Here is a 23219-nt window from a genome sequence, read left to right as displayed (position 1 = left end):
TCCCTCACTTTCCTTTTTGCACTGGTTACTGCAATTGTAAGCATATCCTTTTGGGAGAGCAAAGTAGTATCGCTTATATATTCTGTTTTTGAAGCTTTCTAAGAAATGATGGTTCTTGCTACCTGCTAAAACAGGATTTCAGTGTACATAAAAAGTATAGCTAAGTATGTGGAAAGGTTTGTGCAAGGAGAAAAGTCTGGAGCATAAAGTTTCTGTTTTTTTTAAAAAAGCTTATGAAGTGTGTACTGCGGCCTACTCTCGGACTGGACAGCTGCTTATAAAGCGTGGACTGGGGATGTGCCACAAGATTGGAGAAGAGCGAATGTTATCCTAGTTTTTAAGAAAGGGAATTAGGATGACCCAGGAAACTACAGGCCGGTCAGTGTGACTTCTGTTGCTGGAAAGGTATTAGAGCAGATGGAAGCATCTGAAGGACCGCTTAGTGATCCAGGGAAGTCAACATGGTTTTGTCCCCAACAAATCCTGTCAGACCAACCTGGTTTCCTTCTTTGATCGAATGACGAGCTTACTGGATTGTGGGAAATCTGTTGACGTGATTTACCTGGATTTCAGTAAAGCTTTTGATAAGGTTCCGCATGACATTCTAATGAGTAAACTGGAAGACTGTGGACTGGACTGTAGGACAGTTTGATGGATAGGGAACTGGTTAGAGGACCGCACCCAAAGAGTGGTGGTCAGTGGCATTTCATCAGATTAGAGGGAGGTGTCCGGTGGGGTGCCACAGGGCCCAGTTTTGGGCCTGGTACTTTTCAACTTTTTTATCAATTATCTGGATGAAGGGGTAAACGGGCTACTCATTAAATTTGCTGATGATACCAAATTGGGAGGAGTGGCAAACACCCAAGAAGATAGAGTTAAAATTTAAAGATAACCCCCATCCTGTATTTGTGCTTCACATTTTTGTAGCCCAAATGTAACACTGTACACTTATCTATGCTGAATTGCATCCTGTTCACAACCGCCCACTTCTCCAGAGTGTTCAGGTCTTGTTGAATATCTTCTTGGGTGTTTGCTACTCCTCCCAATTTGGTATCATCAGCAAATTTAATGAGTAGCCAGTTTACCCCTTCATCCAGATAATTGATTAAAAAATTTGTGGACTGTACACTAAATATGAGCAGTCAGTGTGATGCGGTGGCAAAAAAAAGGGCAAACTCAGTCTTGGGTTGTATCAAAACGGCCATTACATCGACATTGCAGTAGATCATAGTCCCTCTCTATACTCCCTTGGTCAGGCTGCACCTGGAGTATTGTGTGCAGTTCTGGAGGCCTCACTTCAAAAATGATGTGGCCAAAATCAAGAGGATGCGGAGGAGAGCGACGAGGATGATCAGGGGTCTGGAGACTGAGCCCTACGAGGAAAGGCTGAGGGCCTTGGGAATGCTTAGTTTGGAGAAGAGGAGATTGAGGCGGGGGGGACATGATTGCTCTCTTTAAGTATTTGAAAGGCTGTCATTTGGAGGAGGGCAAGAAGCTGTTAAAGCAACGGGCTTAAATTACAGACAGAAAGGTACCGGCTGGATATTAGGAAGAACTTTTTCACGGTCAGAGTAGTTCAAAAGTGGAATCAGCTGCCTAGGGAGGTGGTGAGCTCCCCTTCACTGGCAGTTTTCAAGAAGAGGCTGGATGAATATTTGTCAGGGATGCTTTAGGCTGCTCCTACATTGGACAGGGGGTTGGACTAGAAGGTCTATATGGCCCCTTTCAACTCTGTGATTCTGTGTATTTTTGTCATTTATTTTTGTCCCGTAAAGTGGGGAAAAGAATTGTATGTTTTGGGGAGGGAGCATTAAAGTTCCTACTAACCCAGTTGGGCCTTACTTATGCCATCTGTTCCTGATCTGGCAGGAGGACATTCCAAATGATTTAGAACCGCCTTTTCCATTGGAGAATGAGGTAGAGCCAGACTTCTTCTAGCAAGGGCTCCTCCTTCTAAAACAGTTACTGCTTCCTGCTAAGGAAACTGGATTTGGACCGAGCCATCCAGAGCTCACCTGCAGTAATTAGGTTGCAGTGCAGAAAAGATTTACTTGTGCTTTTTAGCAACTGGAAAAACTTTCTGTGTTGTTGCTCAGACACGAATACGAAGGTCACGTTGCCATGTAGGAGTCAAGATATTCATGATCTGAAATGTCCACCTGACTCTTCTGAGAACAAGAATTCACTCTTCTGAGAACAAGAATTTCTGTTTTCGTTACAAAAGAGTAAAGAGTCTAGTAGCACCTGTAAGACTAACCAACTTTATGATTAGTCAACGCTGATGAAGAAAGCTGTGGTTCTCGAAAACTTATGCTACAATAAAGTTGGTTATGCATCTGACAAAGAGTGCTGTGGTTCTCGAAAGCTAATGCCACAATAAAGTTGGTTATGCATCTGATGAAGAAAGCTGCGGTTCTCAAAAGCTTATTCTACAATAAAGTTGGTTAGTCTTAAAGGTGCTACTGGACTCTTTAGTATTTTGCAACTACAGACTAACACGGCTAAGTCTTCTGTTTTCTTTACACAGCCTCATGTATTTTGAAGTTCTGTAACAGGATATTTTTTTCAAAGCTGTAGGTATCCTTTACCTTAAGAGAGACATTGTCACTTCCCAGACCCAATCAGAGCAAGGCTGCTCAGCCATGCCGTCATGTCATCAAATCTGATTGGATCCTTGACAGCATCATGTCTTTCTAGAAGGTCTGATTTGAAAGAAAAAATGGCACCAAAGTAAGAGTCCATCAGAACTATGGAGATAGTGACGCCATCTTCTGCCACCTCCCCGCAGCCTGGAGCTACAATAGAAGAGAAGTGCTAAAGGAATAGCTGAGTGACAGCATTGGCAAACACTTTAGTCCATTTGGCATCCCTTCCCCAAAGAATTTCAGATACGGTACCCTTATTACCACTTGGGAAATCTTTATTAAAATGCAGCGGCACTCATAGGGTAGCTCTGGGCTTAATTCTTCCGTTGCGTTTGATAAGTACCAAGTTGCCTTGAAAGAATGTTTGAAGTTAAAAACGGTGCTTGAGGGTTGTTGTTTTTTTTTTGGTCTATTTGCAGGCTATCTGAATGTACTCTCGAATAATCGTTGGCGTGAGCGCTGGTGCAGGGTGAAAGATAATAAACTAATTTTCCACAAAGACAGAACAGATCTGAAGAACCATATTGTTTCTATTCCCCTGCGTGGCTGTGAAGTTATTCCAGGGTTAGATTCCAAGCATCCTTTGACGTTCCGTCTGCTTCGAAATGCACAGGAGGTTGCCGTGTTAGAGGTATATCGCTTAGCAGCTTCATTGCAGAGATTAACAAAAGCCGAATTCATGCTGTGGCATATATTCCATACATTAGAGAATACCCAGTTCTGTTTTTCAAAGCAGGGTGTTTCTTTCTTTCTGCCTCTGTTGGCAGAGACAGCTAAGCAGAAGCCGTGCCAGAGAAGGCAGGTTTAGAGATATTTAGGAAAAATGGGCTACAAACACTAGGTTATGAAAGGCGCATTGTCAAAAGTTAGAAAGAGGCAAATGAACACAGATTAAACACATTTATAAGAACTTACACCAAAGGCAGGCAGACACACACACACACACAAGCACAAAAGCGCAGTCAATAAAATCACACCTCCAAAACCCACTTCTGCAGCCTTCTTGAAATGGGAATATGGCTCAGGCCTTGCGTTGCCGAGTGTGTTTTGATATGTCAATATGTTTTACTGTATTTATATCAGTATTTTAGATGTAATTTTAATGTTTTAATTGTTCGCCACCTTGGGAAACCTATTTTTAAGTGGAAAGGCAGCATTTAAACATTTTAAATAAATAAATAGGCTTTTTTTCTGGGAAAAGAGGTGGTGGAACTCAGTGGAATGCCCTCGGAGAAAATGGTCACATGGCTGGTGGCCCCGCCCCCTGATCTCCAGACAGAGGGGAGTTTAGATTGCCCTCCGTGCCGCTCAGCGGCGCGGAGGGCAATCTCAACTCCCCTCTGTCTGGCGATCAGGGGGCGGGGCCACCAGCCATGTGACCATTTTCAAGGGGTTCCGGAACTCCGTTCCCCTGCATTCCCCCTGAAAAAAAGCCCTGCTTCCATGTACTGAAAGCAAAAAGTGAAGGTAATCTTAACGCGTGTTGTCTTAGAAACTACATCACTGTGCTTCTGGTCGTCCCTAAAATTGCAGTCTTTGTCCCGTTGGCTCTCATGAAGTATCCTGGATGTATCTTCAATATACTGAATGGGTTTCCCCTTTATATCATTCTCAGATTTTTAGATCCACGTCATAACATGCTCCACCTTTCAGGACTCCTGCCCAAAGCAACTTCAGCCTACTTTTCCTCTTCCCAATGTAAAATGCAGGAATCTCACAGCAGTTAACACTCAACCAGTCTATTCTACTTTTTTGTGTTAAACGTTTATAAATGTATTAGCATCACTCAGCCAGAGGCTGCATTTCATGGCTATTCTGTACATCTTAAGGAGGCAAACACAGATTTGCTGTCAAGCCTTTCCTCCCAGCTGTCAGGCTGTGGGTGACAGGATATGGCAGACAGAGCCCTGTACCATTGCAACAAGAAGTCCAGGCTCTTGGTTAAATGGTTTTATTCAGAAATCAAGTCATTTCCATATATATGTCCATAGGATTACTCAGAAGCAAGAAGGCATCTAAGCAGTACACGTTCCTTGACAGGAATAGAAACTTGAAGAAAGGACATCTCTAAACACCCAATCATTTCCCCCCTCCGTTTGCGTGGGAAATGTCCTGGGAATTTATGCCAGGGTTTATACATCAGCCTAGACAGGGCAAAAGGCATAAGATTAAACTGTAACATTTCAGACAGTGCAAGATCTCTTCTGGGAGCTTCAAAGGAAGGAGATAAGCCAGCTGTGTTCTCAGGATGCTTGTGAAACGAAAGTGATGGTTAAGGCATTTGCAAAATGACATCAAGGTACAGCATTAAACATTGGTTCAGTGTTAGCATTGGCATGGATGGGGTTCAGACATGACACAGCTCCCTCTCGTCCTTCTCCTCCCCCTTGGCCTCACAACCTGTTTGTAAGAAAGTTGCAACCTGCTTTGGGATCCTGACCTACAGTTTGAGAGCCACTGCTATATATGACGGGAGCTTCAAGAGGGTGGCTATGTTGGTCTGCAGTAGAAGTGCAAGATCCGAGTCCAGGAGCACCTCCCAAGATTGCCAGGGTGTGAGCTTTCGAGAGTCAGACCTCTCTTTGAGGAGAGCTTTAAGGGTGCTACTGCATTCAAATCTTGTTCTGCTGCTGCTCCCATACGCACATAGGATTTCCCTTAACAGATGAAACTCTGTGAGTTTTAAAAATCTGAGTACTTATTCAAATCCTGAACTATAGCCATATTTCCCTGAAACAATCTCACTGCTTCTGTAATAACAATAAAATTGAACTTGCCTGAAATATTTAGAAATGAAGGTAGATACTCCAGCCAGGGACATGTATCAGTAGACAGGAAGAATACTTAATAACAATTACAATAATACCAATAACAATAACAACATTTGATTTATATATCGCCCTTCAGGATAATTTAACGCCCAGCCAGAGTGGTTTACAAAGTGTGTTGTTGTTATCCTCACAACAAAACTCCCTGTGAGGTGGGTGGGGCTGAGAGAGCTCTGAGAGAGCTGTGACTGATCCAAGATCACCCAGCTGGCTTCAAGTGGAGGAGTGAGGAATCAAACCTGGTTCTCCAGATTAGAGTCTTGCCCCGCTTTTAACCACTACACCAGACTGGCTCATAATTAATCAAATTCCAAGTTAAGCCAACCGTTTGTGAGATTATATTTTCTTCCGTTATGTGTGCTGGTGAAAGAAAAAAGCTTTTTTGATACATTGGCACAGGGGTCCCCAATAAGTGCCATGGTGCCCAACTGTACCTTTGTTGGTGCCCACCAATTGTTTTTAGAAAGTGGGTGGGGCCATGTGCGGCTTTTGTCTAGGGCATCTGATTGGCTGTGCAGATTTTTTAAAAGTTGCTTAGGCAGTAGCTGCTATCACAGCACAAGGCTGTGTATGACAGAAGGGAACTTGTATATATGCAAGAAAACATTTTCAAAATATATGTTCACTTAAAAAGGCTTGTACCTGAATTATTGAAGAGCTGTTATGAGATTTATGCGTAATCTCAAGCCTTGATATTTTGTGGTTGGTTGTGCGTACCGTGGCAACCATTTCGGTTGCATCAGCGTCCTGTATCAGGATTCCAAAGGTGCCCACAGACTCGAAACGGATGGGGACCCCTGCGTTAGCAAGTTTGAAAAGGGAAACCCATCTCAATTTGTACATTTTAAAACTGCTTTCTAGTTAAAACAAAACAAAAAAACCCCAAAATGCACAAAATGGTGTACAAAATAGATCTAGTTAAAAGACGTTAAATAATGATGAAAAACCGCAAATAATGAAACAGGAAGAAAGGCTCAGAATATTAACAATGGGTAAGATTTGTGCTGCTTGTTAAACTGAAAATATTTTGCCGTGCCTCTGAAACTGCCCAGCAAGGAGCCCTGGCAGGTCAATCTGGGAGCAGATTTCTAGACTTAGAAGAACATGCTGCTGTTGAAAAGTCCCAAAGCTTAAATATCAGACATTAAAAAAAAAAAACTATTTGCTTTGCAAATGGATTTCAGAAAGATACATGTTTTGTTAAAGCTAAAATGATGTTTCCCTGACAGCCTAAGGGTGTTTGCCTATGATCCCCCTCCTCTTTTTTTTGCATAGGCATCCTCTTCCGAAGACATGGGCCGCTGGATTGGGATTTTACTGGCTGAGAGCGGCTCATCTTCGGATCCTGGCACTTTGCACTACGATTATATAGATGTGGATGTGACCGCCAGTGTCATCCAGGCTGCAAAGCAGACCTTCTGGTAGGAGAAGTTCATCCAGTTTAAGAGGCTTTTCCGGAATTCTGCAGTTATTAATTTTGCTGTTAGAGAAGCTTTGTTGTCTTCCGCTCTTTAGTTGACATTATTCTGAAGAAACTGAATTCTTGAGAGGTGATGGGCCTGAAAATCTCAACTGGTAGTGCTAAGTGGCCAAGAATTGCCTCCGTTAACATGTTGTGAATGTATCCCTCACCAATTCACAAAGCACCTTGGCTGTTTTCACACTGCTTACTGGCCACATCGCTTGCCAAGCTTGACACTGTCATTCCAGGAGCTCGGCGTGATGTTCCATGGGTGGTAAGCAGTGTGAAAACGGCCCTTTTTATTGAACTCTTCTGTCACAGTGTTTTGCGAACGGTGGCTGTCAACTCGTTGTCTCCTTAAAAGTCTAAAACACCAGATGAGTTATATTTTCCCAACTGTGAACTTAATATATTAAATTGCAAACTAGAGTAATCTCTCATGGCAATTTTCAAGCCATATGCAGATGTAATCATGTGAAGAATTGTATTTAGCAACTCTCAGCACAATCTGTAAAAACAGAGAATGCTTTGGAAGCCCTGTGTCAAAACATACATATTCTGTCTCTCGTAGGATTAAGACACGTTAGTGTTTTCATCTCGTTACTAATGCCAGAGTAACTTCTTGGAAGCATGCCTCCAAAATATGTCACTTCTGATTTCTTAGCTATTAAATAATGGCACAAGTTTTTCTTTTCTCTTCATAATTCCTAATTGGTATTTAGCTTGTTCAGAATTCCTTGCAATCTTACCAGAGTTACTCCCAAAAGTTTTGGAAGTGCCAACACATTCTACTTGGCTTGAAACAAACCTGGGTGCAACACATATCAAATATCCCTCAGACTTATCCAAAGCAGCATTAGATGAGAAATTGAACTGTGATTCTGAATGGAGGGCCGTTGTAAAAGAGGAAGACTCTGATTCAGAATGTAATTTATCTTTCTTTCGGAAGGTAGCATGTATGTACTAAGACAAGACGATGCCTGCACTAAAGCAGCAGAATTGCCTCCATTGCCCTGCTAGTCAGCTCCAAACTTCCTTTTCTGTCCAGTTCACATGGCACCTTCTCTCTCTCAGATCAAACTTGGCTTTTTTGTTCTTGCCTAGACAGGTAGGTGAGTCATTCACAAACCAGGAGGGCTGTATCTTAAGGGAATGGTTCAAAGAGTATAGATTATACTACCGTATACTGCCTGTTGCTGTAGGTATGTCACTACTGGATAATTTCCGCACTGTTTAATATGATGTAAAGCACTTTATAAGAGTGGAGTTAATTCAAGGAAGAATTTGAGATAGACAAATCATGCATGCACCCCTTCTGTGATTTCACTGTAAACTGTTCCCCCCCCCTTTATTTTAGCTTCATGAACAGACGAGTTCTCTCTACTAATCCCTATCGAGGAAATCCTACCAATGGCTACGCCTGTCCCAGCGGAATGGCACTTCATTACGATGATGTTCCTTGCATAAATGGATCAGTAAGAATTGATTTTTGTGTAGGTCAAATCGTTTATATGTGTTAAGCTCCCATAGCCTAGGACACCCTTTCATCAAGTGCCACTGAGCAGAGTTTTAGAGCATTGTTTTGCCTCATCTGTGGGCATGTTTTTATATTGTATAATGCATGTGATTTTATGTAGTCCAGTGCTCTTGGAGCCACAGAATTAACCCACCTCTCTTGGGAAAGTGAGGAGTTTTATTGATTCTATGCAAAATATATGACAGGGAAATGGAAGAATTCTGATAGGTCCTTTACCTGTCTGCCTTCACATACTCTTTCTCTTGTTGTTGCAAAAACTCCAAAAGATCAGGAAGACTGGGGGGAAACAACCAAGATTCTCTTATTGCTGCAGCACTTAAAACATCCCCCCCCCACACACACCTTTCTCTTAAGAAAGGTGAATCGTCAGATTTCCATGTACCCTCAGATAATCCACACAATTGTCTACAAACAGGTTATAAGAAACTGCTTTTGAGCTTTGAAAAGTACTTCGCTTAAAAGGAGAGGAATTTGTATGTGATGAAAATGCTTTGTTTATCCATCAATCACATTTATATCTAGCTCTCCTAAAGAGTTTAGAGGGAGCATGTGACCACTCCATATACAGCTGAGAAAGCTTTGAGTACTTGAAGTCTTACTTGGCTGAGAAGGGATTTGATCTCAGGTTTCTCCAGCCCGAGTCCAGCATTCTGTTCACTGCAGCTGAATGTCTGATAATGCAAATAATGAATTTATGACAACAGAACAGACCTTTATCCAGCCATATTGTAAGAAAGAGATTCAAAAGCAAGAATGTCCAGAATAAGGGAGAATTCAATTTTGAGCTAGTTGTCATAGTTAGAGAAAAGTTACAGAAAATCAGAACTAAAATATGTTCTCTACGATGTCTGTAACTCCATCTTAATCTTCCTCTATCATATTGAGACTGTTGCCCTTGATCCTTTGGGGTTTAAGTTATTGTCATATATTTGTGGGCTGAATATTTGCTATTCTTAAACACGAAAGCCTAATAAGCCCAGATGATTTGGCATGGTTGCATATATTTTGTGCAACTCATTGAAACTTTTGTAGTTAAACTGAGGTGAGCAGTATGTATTATAAACATGTGGAGAAAATATCCAAGATGGCAGCTTCATTCCCCCCCCCTTCAATCAAGCTCATTGGGACCTCCAGACATAACCCCCAAATTTTAGATAATTCCTTGAATTTTGATGAAAGTTTGTGAAATACGAATAGGCCATAGTTTTGATCTTTAGAATAAAATCAAAAATGTATGAAGGAGGCAGTGTACGCTGTGGGGGCTGAGTCGGTGTTACTTCTCTAATTAATTTTTTTCCAATGCATGAAGTTTGTGCTAACTTACTAAGTGTATGTGTTGCAGTGGGAACCAGAAGATGGCTTTCCTAACTCTCGTAGCAGAAGTGCAGGAGAAGATGGGCTTTATGATAACATGGGCCTGTATGATAATTTGCCGTCTCCGAAAATCTTTGCACGCTACCCACCAGCAGACCGAAAAGCCAATAGGTTATCTACTGACAAACTCTCCTCTAACCACTATAAATATCCTCTCTCATCCAATCTGTCTTCTGCTCAGTCTGTCACTAATACCTCTGCTGTGGGGAGGGGATCGGTGCCACAGGTACTGCAATGCTTTTTTAAAATCCAGCTTTCTTTGTGTGTGCCTCTGTGTATATCCTGCGAGAATTCACTGACCACTCAAATCCTTGTGGCTACATTCTGTATTGTTTCTTGAACTATTAAGTCTCAAATTAAAATGCTGTATGCAAGCGCAGCATCAAAAATGTAGGTTCTCAAGGGCCCTTCAGCAGATTTTGAGAAAGGAAAGGAGTGTGAAGTCTCTGGAGCTGTCTTAGTAGTTGAGACTGACTTGCCAGCACCGGTTCATTTTAATGTAGTGCATGTTGTGTCAGCAACAGCCATTAGTAGCTGGCAGCAGGGCTTTTTTTCTGGGAAAAGAGGTGGTGGAACTCAAGACCGCACAATGACGTCACTTTGGGTCAGCTGGAACAAGGGGGGAGTTTTTTAAAGTTTAAATTGCCCTTGGCGAAAATGGTCACATGGCCGGTGGCCCCGCCCCCTGATCTCCAGACAGAGGGGAGTGGAGATTGCCCTCCGTGCCGCTCAGCAACACGGAGGGCAATCTCCACTCCCCTCTGTCTGGAGATCAGGGGGCAGGGCCACCGGCCATGTGACCATTTTTAAGAGGTGCCGGAACGCCGTTCCACTGTGTTCCCGCTGAAAAAAAGCCCTGGTTGTCAGAGTCATGGTTCATTGTTGATACTCTGCATCCTTCCATTGTGTACTATACGGTAGATGTCCTTCAAATCTTCAAAATACATCAAGAATATGCCAGCTATATTTCTATGTGCGTTTCATTCTGGGTCTCCTGCTTTTTTAAAAATACTTTCATGAGTGTTTATCCTTTCAAGAAGCTCAAAATGAGCTGCGAGCCCTCTACGTAACATTCCATACAAACAAATGTGCTGCTGAAGCTACCCTAGTTTTTTGGGGGGTCTTGTTGGTTTGTGTCCTGCTTTTGATTGTTCTAACATATATCAGGGCTGCACTTGCCACCTTCAATAATACCTTTGGAAAATGGAGTGTCCCACCATCTCACTGCTTTGCTGGGATATGTTAGAGCGGTCAGAGAATCACCACCTCTTCATCAACTCTGATGTTTTTATTAATTTGTTTAAACACTCCTAAACAGGGAGGCTGGTGGATCCGGATTTCAGCTGGTTCCATTTTAGCAGCCCTGTTTGGCTAGAATGATAAAGTATTGCTGTAGATTGCTGAGTGTTATATAACATTTAAAAATAAGTGTTTGAAAGTTAAATGTGAAGCAGCCTTGAACATTGATGATTATTCATGATATTATTGTTATTGATGATTACGGAAACCCATGAATTTTCTGGCTATCATATATCTATGACTGTGGCAGACAAACCCAAAATAAAAACAAAGAAAACGAAAATTCGGCACATCCTCCTTGGATTTGAAGCAGTCAGATTTGAATATAAATGAGTTGTTTGTAAGTCTTGTGAAAAAGTTCTGAGGTAGAAAATGTAGGTGTCAGAATTTAGTGTCCCATGAATTTCACTGCTGAAATTCTACTTTTGGCATGCAAAATTGGAAAGCTCTAGGGCCAAGAGCTATTTGACTCCTGTCATGTGAGCTGGTGAATGCCTAATCTAAGGGACCAGTCTCAGCAGGATGTAGCTTACTGCCTTTTCCTGACATTATTTTGACATTTTGCTTGAAATTTGGAATATTCTCCTGTAGCCTGTGATTCAAGCAGTATGTGGTCTCCTTTTATACGCTCCTGGGTAAGCAATTGTACAGACTTCGTTTCCATTTGCGTTGGAATGGAAACGGAAGCCCCATTTTCAGCTCAGCCAGTTCCCAGCTAGTAAGCGATGACCTCCTCTCAGATGGGCTGTTTTAGATGCTTTGAAGCTTTGACCTAGTAAAAACAAAAACATTCTGCCATCTACTAATATTTGCTATATAAATATTTGATTTTCTTACCAGTTTAAAGGAAAGAAAGCTCCTCTGGCTGCAAATGGAATTGTGGGAAAAGGGAGAACTTTAAGCAGTCCACAAAAGAAATCAGAATTTGCTTCAAATGTGAAACGCAGTACCTCTAGTAAGTGTACCACATTTCTGGAAGGCCGTGTCTTTGGAAACTCCTGTAAAAAAAAATTGCACTTTGTCTACCTGCAATGCATAAAAAAAACTCTGACAGTGAAAAAACATTCAGGCTAATGCCATATTTATGCTGAGATTTTAATTTTTCTTCTTGGAGGTTTGTTTCTCTTCAGAATCATTACTTCTGTTGACGGAAGAACATGATTATTTGAGCATGAATTTGCCATAGAAAACAGTTAAGATTTTCCGCTGATTAACTGGAGAGGGCCTGGCATTGGCACCCAGTGCAAAGTTACTCCACTGAAATCAGTTGGCCAAGGCTGGAGTAACTCAGCGTAGAATCGAACAGTTAAAAGCCTCATTTAGTCCTTATCATTTGTTCTGCTTTGGGACAGTCCTGTCTCATAGGCAGTAATCCATCTTCAATCAATCTTCATGTGCAGATGCTGATCAGTACAAGTATGGCAAGAACCGTGTAGAAGCAGATGCAAAAAGGTTGCAGACCAAAGAGGAGGAACTCTTAAGGAGAAAAGAAGCCCTGCGAAATCGTCTGGCTCAACTCCGGAAAGAAAGGAAAGATCTCAGAGCAGCCCTTGAAGTGAATGCTGGTATGTCGGGCATTTGGTTTTGTTAGGGGTTGTACTGATCAGAATTCCAAGGAAGAGACTCCCAGCAATGGGAGAAAGTTTTGTGTGTCTATTTTAATTATAGTGAGAACTGACACAGAAGGGGGGCAATTTTTCAGCATTGTAATGACTAAAGACTGCCGGACCCTCCAGAAAATATGCATGTATGTATGTGTGTCGGGTGGGGTGTGTGTGTGTGGGGGGGTTACAATTCTTCCTCAGGATGCTGCGCCTTCCCTTGGCCCCACTCATCCAAGGACCATCTTGCACGTTCCATCCTAGCCTGACCCGTGGCTGCCGCTCTTATCATCTGTGATGGCTAAATGAAATCTCTGCAGGCCCAGGTATGGAGGGCAAGCAGTAGGTCAGACATTCTTTGCAGGCTTCCCAGAGCCAACAGAAGGAGAGCTAGCTAGAAATGAGGCACTTGGCCAAGAAGCCAAATTAAATATGAGGTGGCTTCTGAGCCCCAAACCGCCTTTATTTTGCTGTTGCAGCACAACACGGGCTTTTACAGAAGGCAAACTGGCGAGGCTAAAGGCCAGGGTGCACAAATTCTGGGAATGCCATCTTTGGAGCTCCCAGCAATATTTTTAGAGCTTAATTGTCATGTGTGAGAGGGCCTAATTTGGATTGAGTATAAGGGAGGGCGAGGATACAAAATTGAAAAGACCGGGGTCCAATCCACAGCCAGATGCATTCCCAAGCCGGCCTATCAGTACTTCTGCTACCCTTTGTGATCCCTCCCCAGAGTTGCTCTCCAGAGTCTCAGGCAAGCGTGGGGTATGGTTTTATTTCCCTTGTCCAGATGTGCACCCAGATGTGCTCAAGTGATAATCCTGTTGGGAGAACTTGAACTAGATCTTAGTGAAGGCTATCTGGTCAGTGATTTACTGGTGCAGCTAATAGAGTTAGGGTGACATGAAGCTGCTGAGTCTGACCCTTGGTACCTCAAGGCCAGCATTGCCTGCTCAGACTGGCAGCCCCTCTCCAGAGTCTCAGGCAGAGGTCTTTCACGGCGCCAACCACCTTTTAACTGGAGATGCTGAGGATTGAACCTGGGGCCTTCTGCACGCCAGGCAGCTGCCACCCACGCCCGCTACCAATTGCAATGACTTTTATTTGGTACAGATGTTGCAGTTGTAACATTGCTTGCCACGGAAGAGGAGCTTCATCGGTGTCAAATAGATAAGTAAAAGTTCACCCTGCCTCAAAAAGCGCTTTCGCTTCTGGATTTCAGGCAAGAAAACCTCGATTATCCTTGAAGATAAATTAAAAAAGCTGGAAGAGGAGTGTAAGTCGAAGGAGTCTGAACGTGTTACTCTGGAATTAGAGTTGACTGAAGTGAAAGAAAACCTGAAGAAGGCCTTGGCTGGAGGCATCACTCTGGGGCTGGCAATAGAGCCCAAATCAGGAACATCCACTGCCCAGGTATGTCCACCAGTTCTGCTTCTGATCCAGTTACCAAATAGGATGCATAGGGACACCCTTAGTTCAATCAAGCTATACAGCCGCATTGCTGATAAACCAGGAGTAAGGAGGGGGCCTTTAAGGACACCCCCAAATCCCACTCCCCACCTTTGAATATAGCTAAGGAGGCCAGATTTCTCCTCCTCCAGTAGCTAAAGATGATTCAAGGTACGTGTTGGTAATAAATATACATGTTAATAAATGTTAATAAATTAATGTTATTAATTTATGCTGGTGATTTGATTTCATCTATAAGGTTGGGTTGCTATGCAAAGGCAGGCAATGGGGAAACTCCTGTTTCCCATCTTTATGGTGTGTCACAGTCTCTCCCTGTCCTTTTATGGCCTTCCCCTGATGCACTCAAGCTACCCTTTTGAGAAGTCACCTGGGTTAGTAAAGGATCCTCTGGCTTATTCAGTTCATAAGTGCGCAGGAGTGGCTATTATTCTGGAGTAATCTGCAAGTTAAGTGCTTTAGATATGTCCCTTTTGGAAGAAGCAGGAGTTAACTGTGGAGGGAGCAAGGGAAAGAATAAAGAACTAAAAAGGATTTGTAGGGGTAGGGGAAAGGTATTAACGCAGGGTGATGGAGAATAGCAAATGCAGAAAAATGGAAGGAAAAATGTATAATAAAGTCTAGGAAGACAGAGCCTGTAGTAAGAGCCACTTTGGCAATTCGCATGTGGACAAGAGTTCTGAGTGGGTCTGGAGGTGCGGGGAAGACACAATGTACTCAGAAATCCTTTATTTCTTTGTTCCCCTAATACAAGGGAGGACGAGACATTCCAAGAGCTGTCTGCAGGGCTTTTTTCAGCGGGAACGCGGTGGAACGGAGTTCTGGCACCTCTTAAAAATGGTCACGCTCAGCGGCGCGGAGGGCAATCTAAACTCCCCTCTGTCTGGAGATCAGGGGGTGGGGCCACCAGCCATGTGACCATTTTCGCCAAGGGCAATTTGAACTTTTAAAAACTCTCCCCTTGTTCCAGCTGACCCAAAGTGACATCATTGTGCAGTCTTGAGTTCCACTACTGAGTTCCACCACCTCTTTTCCCAGAAAAAAAGCCCTGGCTGTCTGTATCAGTGCAAATCCACAGCTGAGCTACTACAGATCAGGGATTCCAGTAATCATCTGTAAGAAAGGAACTGTGAGGAACACAGCAAAGTACAGCCCTGCTGGTTCAGATGCAGGATCCACAAGATGCCCCAAGAAATCCACTTGCAGGGCAAGAAGGCAACAAACTGTCTCCTAAATTTTGTATTTAAATTGTTATTCCTCTGATGACAGAAGCTCTTTTTAGTTGCAGATAGGCACTGGTAGGCCTCTCCTCCACGAATTTGTCTGATACCTATTTAAAGCTGTCAGACCTAGTGGCTATCACAGGTCTTGCACCAGCAGAGTCTGTGAACGGATTAGACAGGGGTTGCTTTCTTGTGTTCATCTTGAAACTCCTGGCCATTGGCTGAGACCTGAATTCTTGTGTATGTGGAGAGAGGGAGAAAGTTCTCCATTTTTTCCACACCACGAATACTTGGTCACACCCACGTCCTGCCCTTTAAAAATTAAAACTAAAACTCAACTGCTTATGTGGACCGATGTTCCCTCTCAGCCCCTTATAACAGCTGTCAGTCAAAATGATTTCAGGTTGTTCTGTGTTCTTATTCAGTCTCCAGTACTTAAACATCAGACACTGGAAAACTCGCCCATCTCCAGTTGTGACACAAGTGATACTGAATGTTCAGTGCCTGTAAACAGTGCGGTGGTCCTAAAAAGAAATTCCTCCTCGAGCACCTCCCCCTGTAGGGGCCACGTACTTCAGAAGGCAAAGGTAAGATCTGGTGTTCTGCCTGGACTTAGGACCCAGCCTGGTGTAGTAACTAGAGTGTTGATCTAGGATCTGGGTCCCCAACCTGCCACGGAAGCTTGCTGGGTGACCATGGGTCAGTCACACATGCTCAGCTCTACCTACTTCACAGGGTTGTTGTGAGGATAAAACGGAGGAGAGGAGACTAACGTAAGCCACCTTGGGTTGGGGGGAAAGTTAGAGGTATACATGAAGCAAATTAAAAAAATAAATCTAGCCAGCTTGGCTTTCTGGTTTTGTGCCGTTCATGGACCCCACAGGTGTCAGGGATTTCTTCCTTATTGAATCTGTTGGATCTGTTACCCTGTTCCATTAAAAAAAAAAGAGCTACTGGATTGGAGCCTACACTTCGCTTCTGTTGGTGCAGTTCTTCAGTGTTTTGTCTGTTGCAATGCTTTCCCAGGATACCCATTTTATTTTTTTTATTTTTCTCTGGGTATGGGAAGCCCGGTTCAGGTAGCCGGCTCAGGGTTGACTCAGCCTTCCATCCTTCCGAGGTCAGTAAAATGAGTACCCAGTTTCCTGGGGGTAAAGTGTAGATGACTGGGGAAGGCAATGGCAAACCACCCTGTAGCAAAAGTCTGCCAAGAAAATGTCGTGATGCGACGTTCCCTCCATGGGTCAGTAATGACTCGGTGCTTGCACAGGGGACTGCCTTTACCTTATGGGAAAAGTAATGTCTGGATTTTATGTGTTGAACTCACGGAGGGTGAAATGCAGCATAGCCTTTTCCTATTATATTAATGTGGGAGTCTAGAAGACACAAAAATCCTCTGTGTTGAAATGTATTGGAATCCACCATTTTCAGTAGAGAATTGAATATAATCTCTCCCTCCTTCCTTCCCCTTCCCCTCTGTCCCTGTCTCTGTGTCTCTCTGTCTCTCTCTTTATCTTTGCCTTCTTCCAGGAATGGGAGTTGAAGAATGGGACATAAAGGAATGAAATCATTTCTAGCCCTCTGCTTTAAGGTTCTATCTGGTGTAGCTGAAGATGGACTGAGGTGGATTTATCTATACAGCAATATTAAGAATTTGTCAGTCCCCTTCAGGCAGTGGTCCATGCAAACGAATGCAGCTGTGAGACGGGTCATCTTGGATGCGATGGGTTTATTATTGTGCGTCTTCATCTGGAATATCAGTAATATAAAGGGAACAATTCAAATGGTTTCGTAGCTGGACCAAGTTAGCAAAAACGGTACGAGACGGAAATGAAGATTGGCATGCTTCAGTATCCATTTGAAATAGTTTTAGGTAGATTTTAATCATGTGGTATGAAGTCTAATGCGAAATTCCTATATGTGTTGCTGGGGATCCACAGGTGTGTGGCATCCATTCAGTACTTGTGAGTTTTTCACAGCAGAAGACTGAAAAGGTGGCTTCACGGCTGACCTTGGGGACCTGTTTGCTTTCCATGGTGATCAGAGGCCAGGAAAGACAAATCACAGCTGTGAAATGCCTTTGGGCAGAGCTGGCTCCCGGTTGTTGCCATCTTTTTAAACTGTACTTTAAAAGAAATTATTTATTATTTTTTTTCCAAATGTGTTTATTTGTTCTTGTTTTTTTAAACAATAGATACAGATGCAACTTCACACAATTTCAGGAAAATACATGCATATCAAAGCAAACAACTACAAACTTGCCTTCCTAACTTTGCAAGTTGAAGGGAATCAAGGAGCTTAAAACAACAAATGCCTTCAAATATATTCTGAGAAAAAGATACCAAATCTGTTTAAAGACATCAGACCTCCCTCTTTTTGAGAATGCTGTCTTTTCTCTGACCGCTGAAAGGCAGTTCTTCTAATCAGAAATGAATGTTCGAGTTTTTGTTTTTATTATTCCTAAGCACCTGTTATCTTCAGTGGTCTGTGCTGTAAGATACACATTTCTGTCTCTGTGTGTGGTTTTTTTAAAGGGAACATTTATTTTTATAATTTTTTATAAAGTTTCCTTCCTTCCTTCCTTGCCTGAGCAAGGTGGTTTCTAGCTTGAATCTCAGTTCAGTCATGAACTCAGAAGGTGGCCCAGAGGCCAGTCACAGCACCTAATCAGCAACATGTGGATAAATGGCCTTACTTGCAAGGTTATTGTACGGATTACTGAGGTGACTGATATGTGAAGCGCTTTGAATGCTTGAAATGTGCTGTTTCTGCACCTCTGCAGAATTTTGTCGTTCCCAAAGAAATGTCTGTTAACCATAACAAAAGTTTTCTCAGATTGCCCATCGGGTTGCAGTGGCTCCAGTCCAGAGTTCCAATTGTGCTCTACTGAACCCACGCAGCTTCTGGGCACTGAGCCTGCCTGTGTATGGCTCGCCCCCTGTCACATGATCCAAGACAGCTCCTTCATTGGACAGTAGGCAGATTGACAGGTGCTTTGGCTTCCAGGCCTCCTTGTTCCTTCCCATTTCATTTTCTTTCCAGAAGACAGATAGAAGGGGCTTAGTGTGCGTACATCTGCCTGCATTCTTCTTCCTTCTTACTGTCAGAAGCCAGCCTGTGCTTCTAGCTTCACATGACTAGGAGTGCCTCCTCCTTCTTCTAAGTTAGGCTCTGTTCAAGGGACTACTCTGCAGGGGGCTTCCCAGTGAGTCCAGCCCTCTGTATTGCTTTGGGAAGACAGGGAGATGGGAGCTGGAGCAAACGCAGCAAGGCAGATTTTGTGTTCTCCTCAAATTTTCAGTACTGATAAGATCTTCATCTTGTTCTTTGATGCGGAGTCCAGAATGACTCAATTGTTGTAGCACGCTTGATATCGTGTGAACTGGGGATGAACAACTCCTTCCTCATCTTAAGGAGAAGGTGAAAATGCCTTGTGCATCCCACAAATGCAAGCGCCATCCCACCTCTCTCTCCCCCTTCCACTACAGGAGACCGATCTCCCGAGGGTTCTTGGGCACTAAGTGAAAAACGGCAGCCCTGCACTTTGAACAAGCTCTGACAAAAGGCTGCAGGGGAGAGTTTGAAACCCCTTTGCTTAGTTGTATCAGCATTGAACTCAAGGTCCACATACTCCAAGACCACTGCAGGGAGACGCTCCACCCTGTGTGCCCTGCCAGGTCTTACCATATCAGCATTTGCATGGGGTGGGTGGAATCTCTTTGTTCCTTTCAAGAAAAAAGCCTGCCTAGTTTTGTTTCTCTAACATTGGAATCCAGAATTTGACTGGGCAAGCTATCTGTTAGTCAGAGAGCACCCTAATCTCTGGCTGGTTTGGATCTTCTGTCTGTGGGGAGGATGCACACAAATCTCTCTTGTTCAGGGAGTCGGAGAGGGCAGCTTTGCCCACAGAGTAGCCTTTCCTAGTTTTGCAGATCAAACAGCCCTTGTGGGTAGATGCGTGAGAAGTTCTATACACCCACATTATCTGCAGCAACCTGGTTGCGTAATGAGCTTATTATGTTAATATCCTCAAGGGATAGTCTGATAAAAATACTTAATAAAGAGAGGCTCATTTTCTGTAGGCATATGCATTGGCATGATGCCAGCTCTTTCTTCCACTCTGTCAAGACTGCCTATTTCCTCCATTTGCAGTTTGGGTTTTATGGCCATTTTGGCATAGCTGACCAACGGCGATGTGCAGAAACCTCAGATAAATCCCACAAATTCACTGCAAGGAAGTTTTATGCAAAAGTTTTGTTTTGTTTAGGCAAATTATTTTAAAACTAATTTATTTGTATAGTTCCTTAGATGTTTTAATTTATATATGTACATATTTATGATGAATCCTGATCATCCTTCCCCTGTGTTTAATGAGAAAGATGCTTCTGGGAGCCTCTTCTAAACAGATCACACTTCATGTAACCAAAGAACAGACTAGCAAATTGGAAGAAATTTCCCCAAGATGTGCAATTTCAGTTTTCCGTCCTGAAAACTATTTTGAGCAGAGAGAGGGAGCGTTTAAAATTGCAGTCACTACATCATCTTATCTCAGATCGGCAAGTTTCGCACAACAGAGAGGGAAGCTGTCCAGCCCTCCCTGTAGACTGCGTGGAAGTCTGTGTTTCCATTACCCTGATTACTTGTGTGACTTTGTAGGATGCTTCTTTGTCGCTGCATCATGACTTTTATCTGTGGGAGAGTCAATTAAGGTACTTGCCAGCAGCAGGCACACCAACAAAACACCTACACCCCGCCTGTTCTCTCTTTCCTTGTGGAACTCTGTAGTTCTTCCAGGACTCAGTTTTTTCCAAAGCGGTTTGAGCACTCTGTGATGCTGCTGATTTCTGATTACAGTGTTGGGCACGGATGCAGAGATTAAAAAGACAAACTAGAAGTAAACTGAGCAAGATTCAAGTCCAGTAGTCCCTTAAACACCAACAAGATTTCTTGTGTGTATGCTTTCAGGAGCTTGACTTGGAAATCTTGTTGGCCTTTAAGGTGCCCCTGGACTTGAATCTTGCTCTTCTATTGTGGACCAACATGGCTACCCACTTGAAACTGTCTTCATAGAAGTGAACTGTTTGTAGACAACATTCAGCACTGTGAAATACACCCCCTTTTGATGGGGGGGTAGTATAATGTATGTGGTATGAAAGTATCTAGCCTAGATCCCACAAAAAACCTTTTACAAGCCTCCATGAGAGTGGCTTGATTGACTTAAGAATGAGGAGAAATATCTGCATGCAGAATCAAGGATCCTTGGGCAAACGTTTATATAGATTCTTTCTTGTAAAAAAAAGCCCACATTGCATCATCCTCTAGGACAGACAAGAAACAGCGCAGGGGATGAGGCTCTTTTGAGAGCGAAGGCTTGATTCCCAATTAACTGGAGTCAGCCGGGGCCAGAGAATAGGTTGCATCTGCACCCACTCTTGCCTCTGAGCGCACCCCCTTCTAGCTCTGGTTCACTTGGAAGAGGGGAATCAAGCATCACACTTGGGATAACATTGGAGGGAGGGCAAAACGGGGGTGGTCCAGTCACCAACAACGAGAAGCAAAGCCAAGTCAGCCCCGGCTTCTCCTGAAAGGAGCTCCAGCATTGGAAGGGAGGGGTCTGTATTTGCTGATTCATAAACCTGGAACCTGGTCAATCAACCATCTAGGAGGCAGAGTCAGGCAGGGGGATGGGGCCACTTCTGGCTTGGGAAGATGATTTCCAGGGCCAAGGTTGGACAAAACAGGCATTACCCATCCCTTTGGATCTCTCTGCATCACCTGCTCTTCCAGACTTAACTCTAGTTCTCCAGACTCTGCTGTGGTCTCCCAAACCCTGAGGAGTGCCGTCCCAAACCAGAGAAAGGGGTAACAGGGTGCTCTGCCTCCTCGCTTACTTTTTACCCTACCCTATCATCACTTCAACCTGGTCAAAGGGCAAAGTAGGCACAACTTCACTTTGCGTGGGAAGAAGTGTATAGGGTAGAACTGGGTAGTGTTGGTGTTAACTTCCCTCCCTTTCCCCTGCCCATCAAGTTTCTCAGGCCTTTAGCAAGCTTCTGGTAAAAAGCAAGGAGGCTTTATAAAATAATTTTTGGACTGCCTTTGCAATAACACTCCCAGCTACTTTTAAAGCTGTTTTATATACATCAAACGTGTTTGTGAGAAACTTCTACAGATCTAAGCATCCAAAGTAAAAATAATAGATTTTTAATTGTTTTTTTACATTTTTATAGAGGTACTCTGTATCATTGAGGGTACTATTTAGATATCAGGTTATAATTTGGGGAACGCTGAGGATGTTTTTGGTGGTGGTGTTTTTTAAAAAACCTGCAATGTATTAAGAATTTTGTATCAGTCTTCCATTATTACTGCGCCTATCAATGAATCTCATGTTAAATACTACTCTCACATTAAGACTGTAATTATTTTCTTACTGTATTTTCAAAACAAAGCTGTATTTAAAACTTTCCATGAAATAGGAACACAAAACCAAGAAAGCTCTTTTGTTTTGTTTCACCTGTATTTTATTTTTCATTTTACGACTTCTGTATTTCTCAGTGTAATGGCTGCTGTTCAAAAGAAAATGCTGGACTAAATTAATTTTTGGCCAGTCCAGCAAATCTTACGTTCTTAGAAAGGCATTTATGATTTTTTTAAAAAACAATCTCACAAGTCACATGATCAACTTTTCACATTTCTACTTCAGAAAGTCCTGAAGAGAGTGAAATATGACTGGCACCTGGTTGGTGTAACATGAATTCACATTATTAATAAAGATAATCCTGTAAAAACATGGACTTTGCATCATAGTATTTGCTATTCAGATCTGTATGAGCACTTTTTGAGCAAAATTCAGCAAGACCTGAATACTCTGGAGAAGTGGGCGGTTGTGAACAGGATGCAATTCAACGTAGATAAGTGCATAGTATTACATCTGGGCTACAAAAATGGGAAGCACAAATACTGGATGGGGGATACAATTCTGGGTAGTAGTGTATGCAAGAGATCTTGGAGTAAGAGTGGACTGTAAACTAAATATGAGCAGTCAGTGTGATGCAGTGGCAAAAAAGGCAAACTCAGTCTTGGGTTGTATTGAAAGGGCCATTGCACCAAAATCGCAGGAGGTCATAGCCCCTCTCTATATTGCCTTGGTCAGGCTGCACCTGAAGTACTGTGTTCAGTTCTGGAGGCCTCACTTCAAAAAGGATGCAGACAAAATTGAAAGGCTGCAGAAGAGAGTGACGAGAATGATCAGGGGTCTGGAGACTGAGCCCTACGAGGAAAGGCTGAGGGTCTTGGGATTGTTTAGTTTGGAGAAGAGGAGATTGAGGGGGGACATGACTGCTCTCTTTAAATATTTGAAAGGCGGTCATTTGGAGGAGGGCAAGGAGCTGTTCCAGTTGGCAGCAGAGGGTAGGACCTGAAGCAATTGGCTTAAATTACATGCACAAAGGTACCGGCTGGATATTAGGGAAAAACTTTTGCACAGTGAGAATAGTTCAAAGGTGGAATCAGCTGCCTAGGGAGGTGGTGAGCTCCCCTTCACTGGCAGTTTTCAAGAAGAAGCTGGATGAATATTTGTCAGGGATGCTTTAGGCTTGTCCTGCATTGGGCAGGAGGTTGGATTAGAAGGTCTGTATGGCCCCTTCCAACTCTTTGATTCTTGTCATCTTTAAATGTTCCTTTGCCCAGAAATCTTGCATGGCTGGGTTGCATTGTCAGGTTTCAGTGGGCCCTCAGGAACAGACCCAAGAGCCCCCTTTCAGGAGCCTGTTGTATTGAATTT

At 43.1% G+C, this 23219-nt stretch overlaps 1 protein-coding gene across 1 annotated transcript in view; it reads left to right on the top strand.

Annotated features, from left to right (window-relative positions):
• The window catches only part of AFAP1 (actin filament associated protein 1), a 106447-nt gene extending 84221 nt beyond the window's left edge, over positions 1-22226 (top strand). The window contains exons 10-17 of the mRNA XM_054985244.1: positions 3065-3276; positions 6749-6894; positions 8293-8410; positions 11986-12100; positions 12546-12710; positions 13969-14159; positions 15862-16023; positions 16967-22226. Of these exons, the coding sequence (XP_054841219.1) occupies positions 3065-3276; positions 6749-6894; positions 8293-8410; positions 11986-12100; positions 12546-12710; positions 13969-14159; positions 15862-16023; positions 16967-16993 (1136 nt within the window). The 3' untranslated portion in view covers positions 16994-22226. The remainder of the gene's footprint in view (positions 1-3064; positions 3277-6748; positions 6895-8292; positions 8411-11985; positions 12101-12545; positions 12711-13968; positions 14160-15861; positions 16024-16966) is intronic.
• Positions 22227-23219: the final 993 nt, after the last annotated feature.

The sequence above is a fragment of the Eublepharis macularius genome, chromosome 7, assembly GCF_028583425.1.
Source record: "Eublepharis macularius isolate TG4126 chromosome 7, MPM_Emac_v1.0, whole genome shotgun sequence".
Lineage (NCBI taxonomy): Eukaryota > Metazoa > Chordata > Lepidosauria > Squamata > Eublepharidae > Eublepharis > Eublepharis macularius.
The sequence above is the reverse complement of the archived record's forward strand: the minus strand, read 5'-3'. Positions and strand labels throughout refer to the sequence as shown.